This window comes from Lagopus leucura, unplaced genomic scaffold (genome assembly GCF_019238085.1).
Source record: "Lagopus leucura isolate 7727_CA_CO unplaced genomic scaffold, USGS_WTPT01 Super-Scaffold_100004, whole genome shotgun sequence".
NCBI lineage: Eukaryota > Metazoa > Chordata > Aves > Galliformes > Phasianidae > Lagopus > Lagopus leucura.
Genome location: NW_024962264.1, coordinates 18,432,593 through 18,453,095, shown reverse-complemented (window position 1 = coordinate 18,453,095; position 20,503 = coordinate 18,432,593). Strand labels below are relative to the sequence as shown.

The window sequence follows — 20,503 nt, the reverse complement described above, 5'->3', positions numbered from 1 at the left end:
ACTGCTACCCCAAAACAGTTTAAAATGAAAGAGTAACCAAGTAGCACACAAGATGTTTTTGCCTTGTTTTTACTGATTACAGTTACACTTTCTGCTGAAGAAATCAATCTCTTTTTTGGCAACTTCAACACAGGCAGCTGTAGCTATTTCAGGGTGGTTAACCAGAACATGCAGTTACACCTGAACATCAATTGAGGGAACAAAGATATCCAGGACTCGATGCAAAAATGGAGGCAGCAGCATAACTCTGGCACAGGAGAAATCCTTCTGGTTGTCACAAATGCATTTGTGGTATTTTTAATTGGTGATGGCAGCTTTTGGGTTTCTAAATCTACCAAAAAGCTTCGTGCGCTATTCTGAAAAAGTGTTTCATACTGTGAAATTAATGGAGGTCCACCTACAATTTGACAAAAGACTGGCATCACAAAAAAGCCTTCCTATCTAGATAACTGTAGAGAGCCCTGTAATTTTTGCACCTACTGGAGATAAATATGTCAGTTAGTGTTAGAAGTAACGCTTCTTCATTGTAGTGGCAATTCAAGGCAAGAGGGAATTTATAACAGCTGGAACTAGAATTATTTTGACTGTCCTCCAGAAGGAACAAAACCAAGAGGAGCAAGGTATGCTGATTATACCACGTTCAAGCGTATCTGTTTCCTCAGACTTCAAACATATGTGGACATACATAGAGATGCATGCTTAAGAAGCCCTTTATCCAAACTGTGCGTCTTTCTCTAACGCTAAATTCTTGCTGAAAAAGTAAAAACTGAAGGAAGAACATCTCAGCAATCAGGAGTGTTAAGAGGCTATGACACTGGTATACAGGAGCAAAAAGACAGATTCCTTTTCCATACAGGAAAATACACCAGTGTGACATGAACCAGCAAAGCCATCAATCACTACTCCAGACCTTGTGAGACAAACAAGAACTTGGAATTCAGGAAGGAGACTCATCCCAACAAAGTGTGTCTGTTCAAAGTGGAACAGAATCAGGTTGTGAACAGATGTAATGTTTCCGAACTCATAAAAATTACAATATTTTAACACAATCAAAACTACAAACCAAAGAAAATAACATTTGGAGTTCTACTACAGTGAATGATGCAGACACGTTGGTTAGAAGCGGTGCAGCCAAGTGGTTACAGCAAAGAATGAAGTTTGGGTATAATCCCAGCTGAGACAACCACTACGCTGACCTCAAGAAAGCCATCTGACCTCCTCATGCCTCAAAAGACCAGCTGGAAAACTGGATAAAAAACAGGACTGGTTGAAAAACAGATGTGCAGATGAATTGGGTTTTCCTGGGTAAATAAATTACAAAATACCTTATATAGAATATAAAGAGTTTAATGCAGGTGGGAATGGTTTATTTAGCACTTTATTACATGTTTGATTAAAAAATGGCACTAGGGATTGAGACTGTAAACACTGCCAATGTACTTGGAAATGCACTCACATTATCAGAACGAAATGAACTGGAAGGGAATGCAACAAGCTGAGAGTACAAGACAGAAAAAATTAATTTTATGACAAAGACCTCAGGAAGTCTCTAACTCACGCACAGAGGTATTTCACACAGGATATCTTCAAAAGTTTGCATTGCTCATCTGAGGAAACTCAGAAAGCCCTTTCATTCCTCTTCTAGAGTTTTAAGCTGAAAGCATGATTTTAAAAGCAACACAAATGATGTTACATTTTTATGAAGGTCTCAACTTGTAATGTCCAATAAAAAAATCCATAAAACAGTGGATGAAAGCATAGATAAAAAGGAAGAACTTCATATATACAGCATATTGCACGCAAAAATGTTTAGACATCATTTTTCAGATTGTTATCACTTTGAATGATTTCAATGCATCTCCTCCTCTTAAAGCACAAATTTTAAACCACAGCACTTGAATTCCTTTAAGATATTCAGCACTCATCCTATACGCCAGGGGAGCAAATGAACAAAAGACCATCTAAAACAATAAGCACACCTGACAAAGCACTGTCTTAATGAAACCAGTAGCACCATCTGCTTTAATGTACAGAAAGAGAAAGATGCATTCAAACTCCCAGATTTTGATCTTGCCACTGATTAGCTTGTGAGAAATATTTTTTTGTCACTCAGGCCTCAAGTTGGCTCAGGTGTAAAAGATAGAACAACACTTCTACTTTGACCAAAAAGCACTATGAGAAAGTTTCGGTCACCACCTGGTGATAAGGTCAAACAGTCCTCATCTGAAACCTGATCATAGACTACACATTAGTAGATAAACAGCAGAGTAGAACTAGATGCACAATGACAATAAAAAAAAACAAAACCAAGCAAGAGCAAGTGGAATGAGCTTACTTTCCTATTCTGCACAAAACCAAACAACAACGAAAGTTAACAGAACAACAACCACCAACTTCTGAGATTATACACATGTTGCCAACATTTCATTTAATGCAGTGACACCTCACGCTTTCATGCTTTCATGCTGACAAACTGTAAGAGTAGAATTAAGATCAACTTCAGTCAGATAATAAAAATCTTCTTTGCATCCTCTGAACAAATACACACACCTCTGAAAGGTCACATACTTTGTGATCAATAATCCTGGCAAAATCTATCACAATCACAGGTATAGAAAACCAGTCTGACAACATATAGGAAGGCGATAAAAGAATTAGCTGCAGTCAGGATATTTTCCTTTAAAAAGTTAAAAGGTATTAAAATTAAATAAATTAAATTAAATTCGACCTTCAGCTGCTCAAAAACCCATTTTCATGACAGTTCCAAATTTGAAATCAAACCCTATGTTCTAGACAAGGATAATCACTCAACTGTACCTGAGGGCTCCAGTATCTAAACTTTTAGGCACAGAGTATGTTAAATTTCAACTCTCCAAAGTACACAGAACTTGACATTTGTCTATTAAACATCTATTGCGCAGTAAAAGGTAGAATTAGCAGCACCACCAGACCCTTAAGGCACACAGTCATTGAAGAAAAAATAACTCCCAAAGGATGCAGGATGAATAGTCACACTGCTGGCACCTGTTCTTTCCCCACCTTAGTCTATGCTATGAAGTGAAGGACATATCTGGAAATCAATTGCTAATTGCACCCTGAACTGTCAAATGTCAGCAGATCAGAGTTGGGTTCATACCTCTACACTTGTGAAGACAGCTGTAACAGCTGCAGATCAAACTTTACCTGATTCACAAATCTGTCATGATCACCCCATCACATTACAATACTAACAATCTTTTCAGACTTAAATACATAAAATTGTATGTTTCAATAGAGAACAGATGACTGCAAAAGTAAAAGAGCTAGCACAGGCGACACAAATGCTTTCAGCTTTGAGAGTCGAAGGTGAAACAACCATAGTTTGCAATCCCTTCTGAAATCAACAATCAAAAGAGCAAGTTCTCCTACGTCTGTGAAGATACTCTTGTCGATAGCTGAAGCTAGCATGTTAGCCTATCAAATCCAGGCATCAGTCAATGTGCTCCCCAGGCAAAAATCTTATTTTGAGCTGCTGATCTCAACCCACATTAATAGTGCTTTCACCTAAAAGACAAAAATTTGGTCTACTACCATTTTCTACTACCAGAGAAGCTTCAAGACTCTTCTAATAGAAAGTGATGTATTCACGAAAATGAAATTTCAAGAAAAAGCGTTCTTCCACTTTTCTCTGTCTCCCAAACATATTCATGATTTAAGAAAGTCACACAGTTTATGTGACTACATAATGACAACTACAACAATGCTGGGTTGTACATTTAAAATGCTCCTACAAAAGGAAGAACATAAAATTATTTTTTATAGTCACCACACTCATACTCTGTAAGCATTTTAAGAATATAAGAAATTCCACTATGCCTACATTTCCAGTCAGACGATAGCCTTAACGATTGCTTAATCTGCGCTAAGAAACAAAAATAAAGACTAACCAATTTCCAGGAATCAATTTCTAGCTGAATCACCAGAGCTGTCGGAAACCAGAGTAATCAACAAGAACTGCCCATCCTGTGCTGTTAGCCCACTCAATTAATATCCAAAAAGTTACTCAAAGGTTCCAGTCTTGCTCTTAGAATGTAAACTACTATGTTACTTGTTCAACTGCAATTCTGTAAAGTCACTAAGTGTCCGTAACATTTACATCAGTCACTTAAAATCAGTGCTTTTCAAAGGTTTGCTGACAGGATACAGCAGATAAATTCAATCCCTGCTTCTTCCTTTCCTCCAATAACAGAAAACATTGCACAGAATTAGCTAACATTGTCTTTGCCAGGAAGAAAGGGAAGCAGGGTGGATGGCAGAATATAACCAGATCTGTCATTCCACTCTACAGTTAACTGAGTGCAGCTTCCTTCTGTAGACCAAAGACAGAAGGAAAACATTCTCTTAATGAAAAGACACAGACATATATATGTGAAAGAACTGTATCAGCAGGTGACTTTAGATGGTATGCTTGAAGCCCTGTTTTAATAAAACAAGAGATTATGTCTTAAAGGTAAGCTACTTTCAGACACCAAAGCAGCCTTTTTTCACCCTGCCCCTCTATAGCTCAAAAAGATGACAGAAGAGTCTTCTGTCACCCCTGCCTCTATCCAGGCAGAAGCCAACTCTCATAAACCAGAATCCATAAGCCTATATCCATCTATATCTCAGGATAACTGTGATTTTATTAGGGCTGTGAAGATTATCTCTCATAAAGATTAATGTCACAGTGGGATTTCCGCAGAAGTTTTTATTCCAAAAAGGAGTGGGTCATCATCTACATTTGCCGGTAGGAAAAACTCTGCAATCACATTATTAAAAGACTGTAGGTCTTGTCAGACTTTTAGCTGTGAGCAGAGGGATTATTTTGAGATATAATCACTAAGAGGGAGCTTTCTTCACAAAAATAAAATTTAAAACTATGGTACTTTTGGTTGAGTCTTTGACCAGGGGTTTTCATTTCTATGTTACATATACAGTCTCTGGGTTACAGCAAATGCATGGGCTGAATTAAGTGTGAAAAAGACACACAATTTCAAGTCTACCTGAAGCATTTCAAATTTTAAAAGTAAAGCAAAACAAACCGACCAACCAAACAAACAAACAAAAAAACAGCAACACATAAGCCTTGCCCTTCAGCAAACTTGCTTGCAAGTCAGCTTCTCTGCTCATAAGAGCATACGTATGCACAACATACACTGTGGACTGTAACACTTATTTTACAGTGCTAAATGTTCTTTTCAGTTTTAGTAAGGCAGCTGAGGAATATTTAAGGAAGCTTTTAGGTGTTTGAAGAAATAAACCTGGTAATTTCCGCCAGTTCACAAATAATTTGTTGAATATAACAGAAGTTTAGAGCCAAAAAATAAGGAATTTTGTTGACTGAATTGTGTTTAATGCAAGATTGTAATGCTTTTTCTCCATAAAGAAAAGCAAAACCAAGTATTTTACTACTTTAAACATGTCCCAAGTAAAACAGTAAAAGCTGACTCGTATGTATTATCATGTTTGATCAAATTTTAAGGGTAGAAAAACTCACTAGAAAATAAAATGATTGTCTGCTCAGGATTTGCTGGAAATTTTGCACCAGCAGGAAGCAAATAGCTAACCATACCCTAAATAAAGATATATGCCTCCAGTGCTTATCTTATTTTTTCACTGTCATCATACGTAGGTCTCTGAAGATTTCCTTTCACACTGTTTAAATCTGAACGATTTCTTTTGCAGACTGCAAATATTTCTGACAGTAGTCAGGAAAGAAATCACGTCCGCCTTTATATTTTCATCATAAAATTGCACAAGTTTCAGTCACTCCTGGCAGCCACAGATGAATTAATCACAGAACAAGCAGGTACTGCACAATCCAGCATTTTCCTTATCTTTGAACCTTTCCCAGCTCGGACAGATGCTGCATTCTTCACTGTGCTGGAAGAGAGCAGAACAGATGAGCTCCTGAAAATAGAGCTTTTGCTCCCAGGCTTCCAAAGCAGGGCATCATTAAAATATTACTTGAATTCAGAGATCACATATAATAAAGTAAAGTGGCTTTGACCGTACTAAACAGTAAGAGAAAATGTTAGTAACAGTGGGATTCCCAATACTATCTTCTCTGTTCCCCAAAAAAATCCATCTATGTTCTCCTTTGTTTTGAGATTAAACTCGCCCCATATCACTGCACAGTGCACGACAAGCCAAAAGAACAATCTCAAAATGCTCAAGACACAAAAAAGCAAGCATTCCTCCTCTTCAAAAACATAACAATTAAAGAACTGACTTCTCTTAAAGAATTCAGCTTCTATGAACAAAATAGTCCTCTTGAACATAACATAGCTCAAAAAGCTCTAGTAATTTCAAATGACACTTTGTATACAACCACTCACTCCAGTAAGTATCAATACTATACAGCAATAACCAAACATGCCTTCTTTGTAAGAGTTACTGGATAGCAGGAAAAGCACACAAATCCTTATAAAACTGCATCAAAGCAATCTCTTAACAAATCTCTCTGCCTGCACTTTAGCTTTCTTTGCATGATGACATCAAGCATCAGCAACAAGCCACATTCCTAATTTAAATAAACAAGAATACAGAGATTAACATTTTATAACGGTGCAATAGAATTTTTAAACCTATGAACCAAAATGGCAGCAGTGCACAGGTTTCCTCTTAAAGCCAGACATTTCCTGAAAACCAGTAGATCTTGCAAGTGCTTTTCTAACAGTTCAGTTTTCTTGTTTTTGTTTTTTTAATCTAAATATCTTAAGGTTAGAAGTCAGATACATTTTAGTAGTTAGCTCAAAAGAGTCTGGATCCTTACATCAACGGTACAGATGCTATGCAAAAGTGAAACAGAACAGAAAGTTCCAAGTGAAGAACAGTCTCCAAATGCAGGTGATCAAAGGGACTTCACAACTAGGCCAATAAGCAATGGTGCTGTTAGAAATTTCGTAGCTAGCAACTAATATTCCTCAAGGCATTAGAAGTGCATCACTTTGATCTATAGTCCAGTCTGCATCACTGCAACAGGCAGGAAACACCTATCGAGAGGTAACACTAAACTCACATGTAGCCAAACCAGATGCCTGTGACTAAAGGCTATAAATGTAGTAATTAGCATACAACTTGTATCAAACTGCCTTTTAACTAACATTAAAAATGTCATCAAAAGGACAGATAGAGATGGATGCAGCTGAATGTAGAAGAAATTCATTTAACAGAAGCTGTCAGACAGAAGGACTGGGCTGTCTGCAGTCATGCTGAAAGAGTAGTTTCTCAGCTACAAAACACTATTTTACAACATAGGCACCACAGTTAGCTGTGCATTTTTGCACATGTGACAAAAAGAGCGTGCATGCTGCATTCACAAAACATGCATGGCCATCCACAAGGTGGCTTACCTTTCACATTGCTGTTGCCACAACTGAAATTTACCACCCATGCCATTGCTGGGCTCACATCCACTGTTTCATCTCCATAAGTGTTCAGCAAGTATCGATGAATGTCAGTGGGTGCAATTTTTTTCCATATACAGGAATTCAGTCTCACACCTTTGCTCCATACACACTTCCACATCAGCTGCCATTCTGTAAGACTGCCCCCTTTGCTGCCATCTATCGCACAGCAACAAGAAGTAATGGATTATTGGTGGGAAGGTTCAACCTCTACTGCTGTCATCCACCTTTAATGTTGTAGGGCATCATAAACTGGAAGGCATTACTTTCAGAGCAACCCTCATACTTACAGAAATCAACATGTTCTTATGTTGAGAAAAGCAGCATTGAATAACACACAAACGAGTCAGGACTAACACCTAATCTTTCAGTATAGTTTTGGAAAGAAACCATTGGCAAGAAACGACAGGCAAACAACAGCCACTAAACACCCAAAATCAGATTCTCACACATGCTTTGGAAAAAAACTAATTTTAAATAAGTTTATTTATTAATGCCACTCTATTTTACTGCTTGACCGTTTATCCTTGCTAAATGCAACCTCATTATGACATATGGATTTCTCATGTGAAATTCCAGCACAGACTTGATTCAAAGCAGAATGCACTCTGCCCTTGAAGTTGTGCTCATACGCAGCTCTTCAAGTCAAATCATGTAAAACCATCAGCCTTTTGATGATTTGCACCTGACTTACAAAATTTTTGAGGAATCCCTGGCTACTCAAGAACTGCTTTCCCCATGCTCTGTATTTACCACTACCTTCTATTACATAGCTTCACTTCAAGTTTGCCAAAAGTACATTAACAGCAAAGACAGCATAACAAAATTTAATCGATGTGCAGACAATACAGTCAAATAAAATGTAATCATCCGCATCACTCAGCTCATGTTTTCTCCAAACTAGTAAACAGCTGTGGACACAGCCTGCATCCAATCAAAAGTTGCATGCATAACACACCATACCTTGCATCTCTGATGGTTCACTAGTAATTTCTGAAAACCCTAACTTGCAAAACATACGACTATATTTTACTGAAGAAAGGAATAAGCATAGGCTGCCCAAGCCACAAATTGAAAACCAATTCAGAACTCAGCTGTAGGTGCCAAGTCTGCCGAATGTCACTATTTGCTGGCGTTTTTATTATTATGAGTACAAGTGCAGACCAGCTTCCTGAAAGAATGAACGCACTTCAAGTGTGACTGAAAAGGCAAAACTCCTAAGTCTTCTTCTAACAGCACAGAAGCAGAGAAAATAATTCCTTTAACACTGTCTGGCAAAGGTATCCCACGGGAATAGTTTTAAATGTGTTTAAAAGACAGAGAATCTTAAAAATAAATTCACATGCTACGTTCTGGTTTGTGGTATCACCAGGGCTAAAAGAACTAGTAACTCAGCAAATCTAGTAAAGTTTTGGCTTCCACAAACTTGAAAACTACCCTTAGTGAAACTTCTTAAGTACAACAGTTTAATTCTTCATGACTTTTTGTGACTTATGTTCAATTCATTTACAATAAATCCTTGCATGCACAAGGAGACACAGAGGAAGTCAGCCAGACTTTAAGACACATTTTCAAATCTCCAAACAGCACTAAACTACTACATGTTTAAATTAGGTATTTACTATTGTGCTTTGCTATGTACATGAGTTCCTAGCTCCTTAAGAAAATAAGACTCCTCAACATATGTTAGCATTATTAGTTTTATTAGCATATTAGTTTTTGAATAATGACTGTTTCTAGCTAAAATTAAGTACTTACTTTCTCTGACTCACAATAAAAACAAACAGGGTATTAAATTAGGAATAAACAAGAAGGGAACAATGTCCATGTGGCCACCCTCAGAAAAACAAAGAAACATGGAAGACACTGAAGAACTGCTAAATTCCTCTTCTGCATCTGGTTACATACAAGAAGAATCACAAGAACTCTACTCATTTCATCCACTGGAGAGTTATTGAAATTTGGATGATAGATGCAACCACAGCACGTGCTACTTTTAGGATCCCATCACTCAGAAAAGAAAGTTATCCAGCTATCAGTTATCAAACACTTACTAGCACTACATTTTGCAAGTGAAGTTGAGCACATTAATTTTAAGGACAATTGCAAATCATCACTGCAACTTCTGGAGTGTGCTGCCACAGTATTAAGACTGAATTCCTGAGTATATCACAAATCCAGATTCTAGAAACTTTTGGTGGTATGCTTAGAAATAAAACTTACTGCCCAGCAACAGAGCAAGTTATGTTGATGGTGATGTTAGAGTATTTCTGATTTCCAGTATTTGGCCCCTATGTGCACATGACTCACTAGAACTGGAAAAGCCGATAAAACTCTGAGGTTAATTACTCAGCTGTATTTTTTTTTTTTTTTTTAACTATAATTCATATATTAGGGAATGTGTGCTACACTTGATGCATGACTTCAGACAAGATTAGCTGCAAATAACTACCAGACAGCTGTATGGCCTGTTTTCCAAGATGGACAGTCCATAACATCACATCTTAAATTTCTACACTAGCATAATAGAAGATTTCCTGCTGATTTTACATCAGCTTGTGGTACAGGTGCAAAGGACTTAAGTTACTGGCAAGCATAAGGAGAATTAATCTAGAGAGCAGAAGAGCAGCTTTTCACATTCCATAAACAACTTATAAAATTAATTGCAATAGCATACATATCAAGTCCGGATGTGTAACCAGCTTGGCCATCACTGACAAATGCAATCAAAACACATAGAAGAAGTCAAATACTTCCCTCCAAAGGTAATTAATACTGACAGTTCAGATAACCAGTAACTGGGAATTAGTCTATCCAAGCTGTTTCCAGAAATGTATAGGTCTCACAAAAGAAACAAAAAAGGTCTGTTTTAACTTAAGAAAAAAAAGAAAAAAGATAGAGGGAAAACCACAGAATCACAGAACAGTTTAGGTTGGAATGGACCATTAAGTTCCAACCCCCCTGCTGCAGGCAAGGACACTTCCCACTGGACCAGGTTGCTCAAAGCCCCCTCCAGCCCGGCCTTGAGTGCTTTCAGGGAGGGGGCAAATGTCAGTCTTGCAAGAAACTTCATTTTTTTAGTGAACATAATTTATCTCTTATGTACTATCACAAAGGCTATTATCTACAGTAGATAAATCACTGATGTCTGAAAGTTAGGAACATACATAAAGGCTATATGTTAACCCAATGCCTCAAGTGTCACAACTTCCTGAAAAAATCCTAGCTGACTCATAGAAGCAAAGATCAGAGAGTCTATACTGATGTATAGACTATATCTTCTACTATATCAAGTCTAAAGGAAAAGGTAATGCCAGGCTTTATGCATCTTCTCAACAGAACAACAGCCAAAATAGCCAAGATAACTATAACAGACTAAATACCTTATCTTGGCATGCCAGAACAACAACCTGTGTACCTCAACAACCCATCTAAAAATATCTCAAAAACCTTTCAGAATGCCACAAAACACAGCTGATACACAGGGGCAAGACAGATATGCATACAGAACACAACCATTGTGTGATAAAGATTCATTTATAGAATTTTGAGAAAGAACTTTTCTCCTCTATAGCAACAAAACATACGTATGAATTGTATCAAGCAATTCAAAGAAAACTGAAATAGCTACAAAAACAGTCAAGAGACAGCAGACAGACTGGGCTGCTTCTCATCTGACACCAAGACACACATGTTCAAAAGCCAGTGTGAGAACTGGGAAGAAAAGAGCTTCTGATGCTTTCACTATTTCTGGAACTTTGCACAATAAGAACCTGATGCAAAACCGTGTGAAGGGCTGCAATTTATATCACACATGAAAAGCCCTTTACACATCATCTTTAAATACCTCTCTATCTGAAAAAAGAAAATAGAAGCCATATTCACCTAACATTCCTCTGCAGCATAGAATGACATTCAAGCTGTTGTTCACCAAAAGCTAACATACTGGCAACAGAGCATTTTGTATTCAGATTTACCTCTGCCTAAAAACATTGTTAGCATTCTGTTTAGGGGCCGCATGGCTAACAAGTCAGAGTCAGTACCTACTCCTTATTTCAAATCTCACTTGGGATGAATCGCGGGAATTGTACCTGGATGCTATTTCATCAAGCATAGCTCACTTCAGATGCCTAATGCTAACTGCAGTTAATTGGGAAGACACACACACACACACACACACACACACACACACAGAAAATCAGACATTTTTTCTAAGCAAGCATATTCACTAAGCTTACGTGAATGTCAAGAGTGTGAGATGTAATGTGTGGTATAAACCTTTGAGAAACTGAACAGACTGGATTTCTCCAAACATGTTAAGTTCATATTTCTTGCGTTCTAGAAATAACCAGCCAACACACTTGGGATAGCAAGACATCATGTTTATTTTCCTCCACTCTTCATGATCCCTGTGTTACTCTTACTCTTACTCTTCAGGAGCAGGGTTGTCTTTCCTCCAAAGGCAATATGGATAGGCTCCTTACATTTAAAATCACAGTTAAAACTCCCAGCAACAAGCCAAAAACAAATTATGTTTGCTTCTTTAAAGATAAAGTTCAACTATTCTACACATTGTAGCATGAAAGCTAGTGCTCTTAACTTTGGACCAAAGTCTTGGTGGAGTGGCTATATCAGCCCAAATTAAAACTGCTTATTAACAACCTGGCATAGGTATCTTATATCCTGTCCAGTCTCTAGTTAATAAGTTAACAGATGTCTGCATGCATCAAATTCTCTCCCTTCTAGTGAAAGCAGAATTTCATCATCAGGGACACAAAAAAAATTAAAAATAGTTATTAGGAAGATACTGACCCCAAAGAGGTCTGACTGTGTTCTAAAAAAGAAAATCCAAAACTACTATTACAAGTAGATTGAGTTACAAAGTATTTCCATTGCAATATAACCCCCCATAACTCCTCTATGATATGTCAAACTTAGAGAAGTTTAGCTTGACACCTTACCTGACTGGTTTTCCCTCTCGTAGCAAATCTTCCAGACTATTTTCACAGTGTTCAGCAGCCACAACTAGTCTCTCTAATAGGAAAAAAAAGTATGTAAGAATCCAAGTTCAGACCTCTCAGTACCCACTTGGCAGATGTTACACTATTTTGACATACACTGTGCATAAAATTACACATATTGAGCTGCTATGTACTAGTTGTGTACATGACAAACATTTTCATTTATGAAATACAGCAGACAACCTCACCGAAGCACACCTTTCAGCCAGTGACAGTCAGATTTGGCTAACAGAGGTTTCAAAGATTAGCATCCACATGTTTGCAGAAATCTCCAGTCAGGGTGACAAGAGAGAGATTTAAAGTAACCAACTTTGAGGAAAAGGATTCAGAAGGAGCACAGGAATCTCATCTAATCGACCAGCTAACACATTGCCAGCTGTAGTTTTTCTTGCCTAGAAAAATAGTGCATATTCTGGACACCGATGGGCTGGCTCTGAATACAGAGCAAAAGAAAGCTATTGTTACACTGAAGCTAGCAAATATAAAAGAAAGATGATGGTACAGGACAGTGCACAGGGGAGGAAGGTTTTGCTTTTGCTACTCACAGAACAGCTAGAAGTGAACTTTCAAATTCAAAACCAAACCAAAGTAACTATCCCAAACATGAGTAGTCTTACCAGACTTACAGTAACAAAGATAGAAAGTACTTCAAGGCACGCAAGTCATAACTGACATTTTGAAGAAAAATAACATCAAATCATTACACATAGGATAACAAGAATTCTGTCAGTATCAGAAGAATAAGATTTCCCATCAATGTTAGTATGTTTGCAAGAAAAGCCGTATCTTTGAAATAAATTACTTGTTGTTCTAATCACTACAGTGGCTTCACTGTTACTTGCTTTTCTGCAAACTGCTTTAGTTATCGAGTATTTTCCTTCATATTTCCATGCACTGAAACCTTCATGTGTCTTCACTGTCAAACCGGCCAAGTTTGCCTATATATCTCTTGTATCTAATGCTTATGGTGGCTAATGTTTCTTAATCTCTCACCTTGAACACTACAATAAGTAAATCCCATTTTCTGCTTTGAGAGGTACTAGCAAAATTAAGATAAAATAAACAATCTTGCTAGATCTCCTGGCTACAGAAATCTAAAAATTTGTGAGTTTCAGAGCAAATGAAAACATACTAAAAGAACTTCTGCATGCTCCCTTCCTCACAGCCCCTCGGAACACTTCACAACACGTTTACTTGGCATTATCACAATTCTCTAAAAATCTGAAACATCCTATCATTTTGCACTCTAACTGAAAATACATTACCTGTTCTACTTCGTTTGATCAGTTAAACTGTCTCATAAGTTCACACAGTGCACTGTTATATTGGACCACTGTTGGTTTAACAGCTGAGGCTGGCAACTACAGAAATTCGGTCACAAGTGTTGCAGACCTTTTGTGGAAATTAAGTGCTGTTGTCCCACTGAGCTTGCAACAGAATGAGATCATGTGGAACAGGAAAAACAACTGAAGCCTTATTTCAGCTAAAAATACATATGACAAGTTATTAAAAAGAAATCCTCCATACTAGAATAAAGTAATTTTTAGTGGGAGAGATCTTAAAACAGCTAGAAATCAAAAGAAGAAAAAAAAAAAGAAAGGAAGCTGAGACACTAAGGAAAAGAAAGCTGAGACTGAGACAGCTAGAACAGCTGCAAATGTACAAGAGATCGAACCATCATATGAAACTGATCACACAAACACAGCACAGGAGCTTGGCATAAAAAAAAAAAAAAAAGATGTATTTCAAAGTCATGGTGCAACAACCGAGTACCAGAATTTTTAGCTTTTATCAGTTAGCATGATGTATAACAAAAGAAAACACGATGAGCCTCTGCCTCGACTCTGCAAAGAAGAAACAAAGGCACCAAGATCACCAGTTACAGAACAGTGTGCAGTTATTTTGAATCTGCAAACCAGCAACATTCTTAACAGGTGCTATAAAGGCAATATTCTGCTCGGTCATCTTCAGATATTTTTTCACGAGATTATAACAATAACCAAACATTAGATATCCTTATTAAACAGATACTCACCATGTTTACCTCTGGTAATATCAACGTACTGGCAAAGCCTAGGATGGGTGATTGTTTTAAGGATTTGAAACCTCCCTAAAATTTTGATGGAGTTGGGTGTCAGAGGAAGGCCATTACTTCCACAAACATCATGTGGAAGAGCTGAGGCAAAGAAGGTGGAAGCACCCATCTCAGTATCTCTTAAAGGAAACATTTCTCTGCACAATCTTAAGCTCTTCCAAGCAGGCCGTGTTCCTTAAAAAGAAAGCATAGATAAAAAGTTTACACACAAACAATACACATTCTTGTAATCATCTTATGAGTTGCTTATTAAATAATGCACTTACATTTTTTTCTGCCTCAGTAAGGGGAAACTGGATATTTTTGCATAATTAACATGATATTAATAACACAGTGCTGGTGCATCATAAACATTACATTTAAACATGAAAATAGAATGAGTTTTAAAGACTTAACAGTCAAAACTGGGATTAGCAGCAGACAAACGCTTTAACACAGACAATCTTCAGAGCAATACTGCAATGTAAAGGTTCTGTACTTAAAAACCAGTAACCACACTGAAGAGAAAACATTCCTCTAAAGTACCACCTTGTACCAGCAGGCCACAAATGAAGATTGCCATTGCTTGTGTGATAATCCAGCATCTACATACTATAGCATTTCTAATAGTCTAAGCTGCAAAGTAACAGTCTTCTGTCCTACCAATATTTCTTTCCTTCCCACAGGTACTACTCGCTCCCACACTGACTAACAAATTAAGGAAGCAATTTACAGAATATCGGAGCGCAACATACTTGTGTATAAGAGCACACCCACAATCAGAGATGAAAAAGCCAAGCTCACTTTTCAGTGAGCTCTGGTCTGCAAGTTGTGACAGAGAAGCATGCCCACATAACATGAGACCACAGAACAGAAAAAGCTTATGCAGAAGGCTACCATTGAGCTAGCTTCACCTCCAGAGGCCTCTGTGCATGTAATCAACAGCAAGAGCCCACCATCTAATGCAGAAAGCACATCCAACTCGCTCATCAGTTAGAAAAAGGTCTTTATAAGCTCCTAAGCAGAGAAACACGTATAGAGTTGCACCAGGAAAATTGGAGAAGAGGCAGGATTCAAAGCCCATAAAAAAAAATAGCAGGGAAAAGTTGTAGCATAAAAGCAACATAATTATTTCAAACCAGACATGATAAATCTTTTACCACCATAGGAGCTTCAAGAAATAATAAGAAAGGATTGAAAAATTAGACTGATCAGTAATGAAGCTAAATACTGCTGTTATATCAGCCTTTTGGTCAACATCACAACCTAGTTCCCTGCACAAAACTCCCAGTAAAACTCTCTTTTAAGAATCTTAGCTGAGATTCTGTTCCCATAATGGGTTGCACAGAGATCCTTATACAAAAGACATATTTACTGAGTCTATACAACTGGAAATTACAAAGTGTACCTTCTGTTTTTAATTATACGGTTTGATTTAAGATACAAAACAAATACAAGACAGCTTTCATCTGTGTGCATGTGGCATTTCTCCTTTAGAAACAAAGATGTGAGAAACGGTCCTTTAGCTTCTAACAGATACTGACATAAATAATATGAATGAATGCATAAATGCATCAAACTTCAAAACAAACAACAACAAAAAAAAATACAAAAACGGCACAGATTTTGTATAGTAGTATTTTTGTGATCAAAAATCTTTGTAAAGATATAATGTCTTCATATCTTATGAATGTTTAGTGTTTTAGGGAGGTGATTTATTTTATGATTCTCAAAAAGCAACTAACAGGTAGAATATACCACTGGAAAGACATAGACTGGACTGAATGGAAGCACAAAGATTTATGGGTGAGCAAGTTCCAGTGGAGAAGCTTTCACTGTGTCTTTACAATAACCCAAGGTTCAGATTCCTGTAAAAACATTGCATTTGCCAGAAAGAACTACCTGGCTTCAGAAAGAAAATACTTATTAACCAAGAAGAAAAAAATTGGATTTGGAAAGTGAATTATAACCTTCTTTGGCACGAGTCCTCCAATAACTGTTTTAAAATAAAGAAACATTAACATAACTACAGTCTGGGCAGAGGGGTGCATGGAAGGAGTAAACTTGTGCCAAACATTGTGATGGATTATATGTGTAAATATTTAATATGTTTACTCAGATGAGAGATGTTTTCATTTTCACTGTGGAGAAAGTAATACATTACATCCGCTTCCAGCTGACATTTGGAAAGAAATTTTAATGAAAAAAATTGCTAAATATCAAAAACCCAATAACCTTTTAAAGAGATTAAGCTTTTCTTGTGTTCTAGATGCACTGTGCGTACAAAGATGAATTAGATCACACGCAATGTTTTCAACTAGACAGCTGCACACCTATCGCTCACTTTGTTCGGGTGGGAACCAACAAAGAGACCAGAAGAAATGAGAAAAACAGACAGTGTCCCTGACAGCTACTAAAAGGAATCATCAGTTTTAGAGGTATGCAGTAAAACAAGTCCTCCTGTTACAGAGTTAATTCTATTGACTCCCCAAAATGAATGAAAGAAATTATCTCTGATGCTGGAAAAGAGCTAGTTCTGTCAACATATAATTTTATTACAGTTAAGGTCAGATCTCTGCCCATAACTCTCCATTTCCATAGACTCCAAGGACTGAGTAACTAAAGCAAGTAACTCCAAAACTAAAGCTCAGTCCTTCCACCAACTTTAAGAATGGCCACCAGTTACAGCTCAAGTTAAAAGCTCTTTTCAACTAAAGTATTCTAATGCCTTCACAGACATTTCTAAACTCAAACATAAATGTTAAGCACATCTTAAAAATTCACCTGAGTTTTTAAAAAAATTTTCACTAAAAGAATCTGGTAGAAAAATACAGAGCACTACACATTCCCCTTGTGTTCAGGGTATAACAGTTCACAGAAGTTCATCTCTCCTACACAGAAAAGACATGCATTGCATTAATTTTATACATTACAAGAATGAATTATATTCTGCAGAGCCTCCTTATTACTGCAAAGTAACAAGAGAAAAGGAAAAAATGTTTATTATTTTAAATTGACAATAGGCACAGTTAAGGCAAATTCAATTTTAGGACTGAATTCTGGAAATTCAATTCTGATAATCCAAAACAGTGAGGATGGAAGAGGAAGTGATGACTTGTCTTATTAGCGTCATGTAGAATTACTGAGTCCTTTCCAAAGCACCATTTACTGAGTATATGAGAGACAGTGTGCTGCATCTGCGAAAGAGGTCTGGCACAAAGATTAGAAGTACAGAAGCGGCCTGTTTTGCATCATACTTCTGAATAACCCTCCTCAGCTCACTCCTCACATCCAAATCTCCCTCAGAAAGCTTTAAGATACACAGAAACACTAACGTTCCCAGCAAAACCCACCGCAAGTAGATCTCTGCAAGTATCTAGTCCACATTCAGATTAGAACTATTTCACTAACCATTTATTTAACCGTCTCCCCATACCAAACATTAAGAAATAAAATATGAAAGGTAGCCGTTCATCCAACAAGCTCCTTTGTTGCCTCTCTAAACACAAACTGCTCTAAGAAAACATTTCTATTCAGAGTTTAACACTAGCCATCATTTTTCCACTCAAACAGAAGGCAATCAAGTCAGCCACACACAGCCATTTGATGCTCAGAAGGAGGCACTGCATGTACAGACACACCAACCTGAATGAATTCATCCTGTGAATCGTATTTACGATGCAGCAGTAACTCAGGTTAATAACTCTTTGCAATTTGGAATGTCCAGTTATCTAAATGCCTCCCCAGAACATGGGTATTCACAATCCTTGCCTTATTAACGTAGTTTTTCAGAATTAAAATGTAATTAAAATCAGTACTGTTACTGAAATATTTTTAAAACAATCAAGATAATTTCAAGAAAGTAGGTGAACGTGCTACACTTATACTGCTTTTCACTAAACACCAGTATTTGCAATGAAATAGGCCATTTTATAAAAAGAAAATATCTTTCGTGGTAACTCTTAATACCTAAGCAAGAGTTTGTTAGGATAACAACAACGACCAGAGACCCAGTTTGCTTCATAGCACACAAAGTCTTAAATAAACAAAAATATTCACTTATCGGCTTTATTTTTAAATTTTAAATTTAGTTCACCACAATTTTTTTTTTTCATTTGCATAACAAACATTCACTGCAAACAGCATGGTTGTACAGAAAGACACTCTGAAAGACTGCCTATGATCCTAAATGTAAGCAACACTGCGTTATTGGACATATTCTCCAGTGGTATAACAACGTGCTTTTGTTTACAAAATTTCCTAACTACTGTGACACTTTTTTAAGAGGTATTCCACCTACAAATAAGAAATAACAGAGTCAAGAGCAAAAAGCTACTGAGCAGTTAGCATGCTTAGATCTTTCTTGTCCCCTAAAATAGATGTTTTGGGCTGACTAATGAAGTCTGTACACAAAAGGTAGTTACAGAATCACAGAATCATTAAAGTTGGAAAATATTACTAATATCACCTATTGCAACCATCAACTCATCACCACCATGCCCACTAAACCATGACATTTCCAGGATCACAACCCTAAGCGTGGGCGCAATTAGCCTCAAAACTTTGATTCAGATTCCACCTACAGCAATTCAGTAGACCTATCTATATAATTATAAATAGTATAAATAGTCAGAATTTTCATTATTATACTGTTACTCAATTTGAGACCAACAGCTAATGCAAAAAAAAAAAAAAAAAAAAGCATTCTGGCAAGGCTCCAACCTTATCTGCAACAAATATGCAAATTTTGAGGGAAAAAAGTAAGTGGCCTGGTGATTTTGATGCAAGTGACTGATAAACATTTGGAGAGTTGTTTCACAACAATTTTTAGTAATAATTTCTTTCCCAATCAGTGATATTCAAGCACCACCTCACTCAAGAGAAAGAGACATCAGTAAACATTAAAAAGACGTTCTATATGAGCAATATTTGAGAAATTTGTTTCTTCTAATCCTGACTGTTCATCTGTTTACTAGCATAATTCGCTTTACCACCCCTCTCTTCACAAAGATGGGGCTTGCTACAATTTCAATTACACACTACCATAGAATCATTAAGGTCAGAAAAGGCCTCTAAGATGTCCAGCCACTCAGCTAATACCAATACTGCCCACAAAACCATGTCCCTAAGTACCATCACCTCTAAGGCCAGTGACTCCACCGCTCCTGTGGGCAGCCTGCTCAAATGCCTGACCACTCTTTCTGAGAAGCTTTTCCTAATATTCAACGTGAACCTCTCCCGATACAACTTGAGGCCCTTTCCTCTCTTTTGAGGCCCTTTCCTCTCTTCCTATCACTGGTTACATGGGAGAAGAAGCAGACACCCACCTTACCACAGCCTCCCCTCAGGAAGACGTGGAGAGCTATAAGGCCACCCCTGAGCCTCCCCTTTTCCAGACTAAACAATCTCAGCTCCCTCAGCCACTCCCTGTAAGACTCACACTCCACACCCCTCACAACTTTTTTTTGGACACGCTCCAGGTCCTCGATGTCCTTCTTGTGCTGAGGAGCAATATTGAAAAGTATACACGGGCGTTTAGGAATTAACCCGAATAAAAGCGATACTGATTTCAATAAGCTTGCTACAGGAAGGCTAGAAACACCGGTAACGCCAGGCATGCTTCAGGCCCCACCGGGCCCCACAGGCAAGAGCCCTGCCAGCAGTGCAGCCCCGAGGCGATGCACGCGGACGGCCCCAGCACCCCCTGATAGGGCCGCTGCTCACACACCTGGCGGGCACCTGACGGCCCTCTCTCAGCTCCGCCCGTCACTAGCGGCCACCGAAGAACGTCCCCCAGCCCCAAACCCTGAGCCGTTCCCTCAAGAGAGCCCGGCGTGCAGCTGCCTGCTCGGGCAGGGCCGTGTGGGCAGGGTCGGGGCTCGTGCAGGGCGGGTACCTCAGCACGCAGCACGGGTACCTCAGCGGGCGGCGCCCTCCCTGACGTAATTCCCGCCCGCCGGCCCCGCAGGCCCCCGCCCAGA

At 38.0% G+C, this 20,503-nt stretch overlaps 1 protein-coding gene across 7 annotated transcripts in view; it reads right to left on the bottom strand.

Moving 5' to 3' along the window:
- The window catches only part of TBCK (TBC1 domain containing kinase), a 92,915-nt gene that overhangs the window by 72,168 nt on the left and 244 nt on the right, over window positions 1–20,503 (bottom strand). For 4 of the 7 annotated variants that reach the window (XM_042871829.1, XM_042871832.1, XM_042871835.1 and 1 more), the window contains exons 1-3: window positions 20,251–20,438; window positions 14,484–14,717; window positions 12,389–12,461 (exon numbers count right to left, since the gene is read on the bottom strand). In XM_042871829.1, the coding sequence (XP_042727763.1) occupies window positions 12,389–12,461; window positions 14,484–14,676 (266 nt within the window). In that variant the 5' untranslated portion in view covers window positions 14,677–14,717; window positions 20,251–20,438. Of the gene's footprint in view, window positions 1–7,373; window positions 7,479–12,388; window positions 12,462–14,483; window positions 14,718–20,250; window positions 20,460–20,503 lie in introns of those variants that run through there. The other 3 variants (XM_042871830.1, XM_042871831.1, XM_042871833.1) reach the window with 3 other exon arrangements.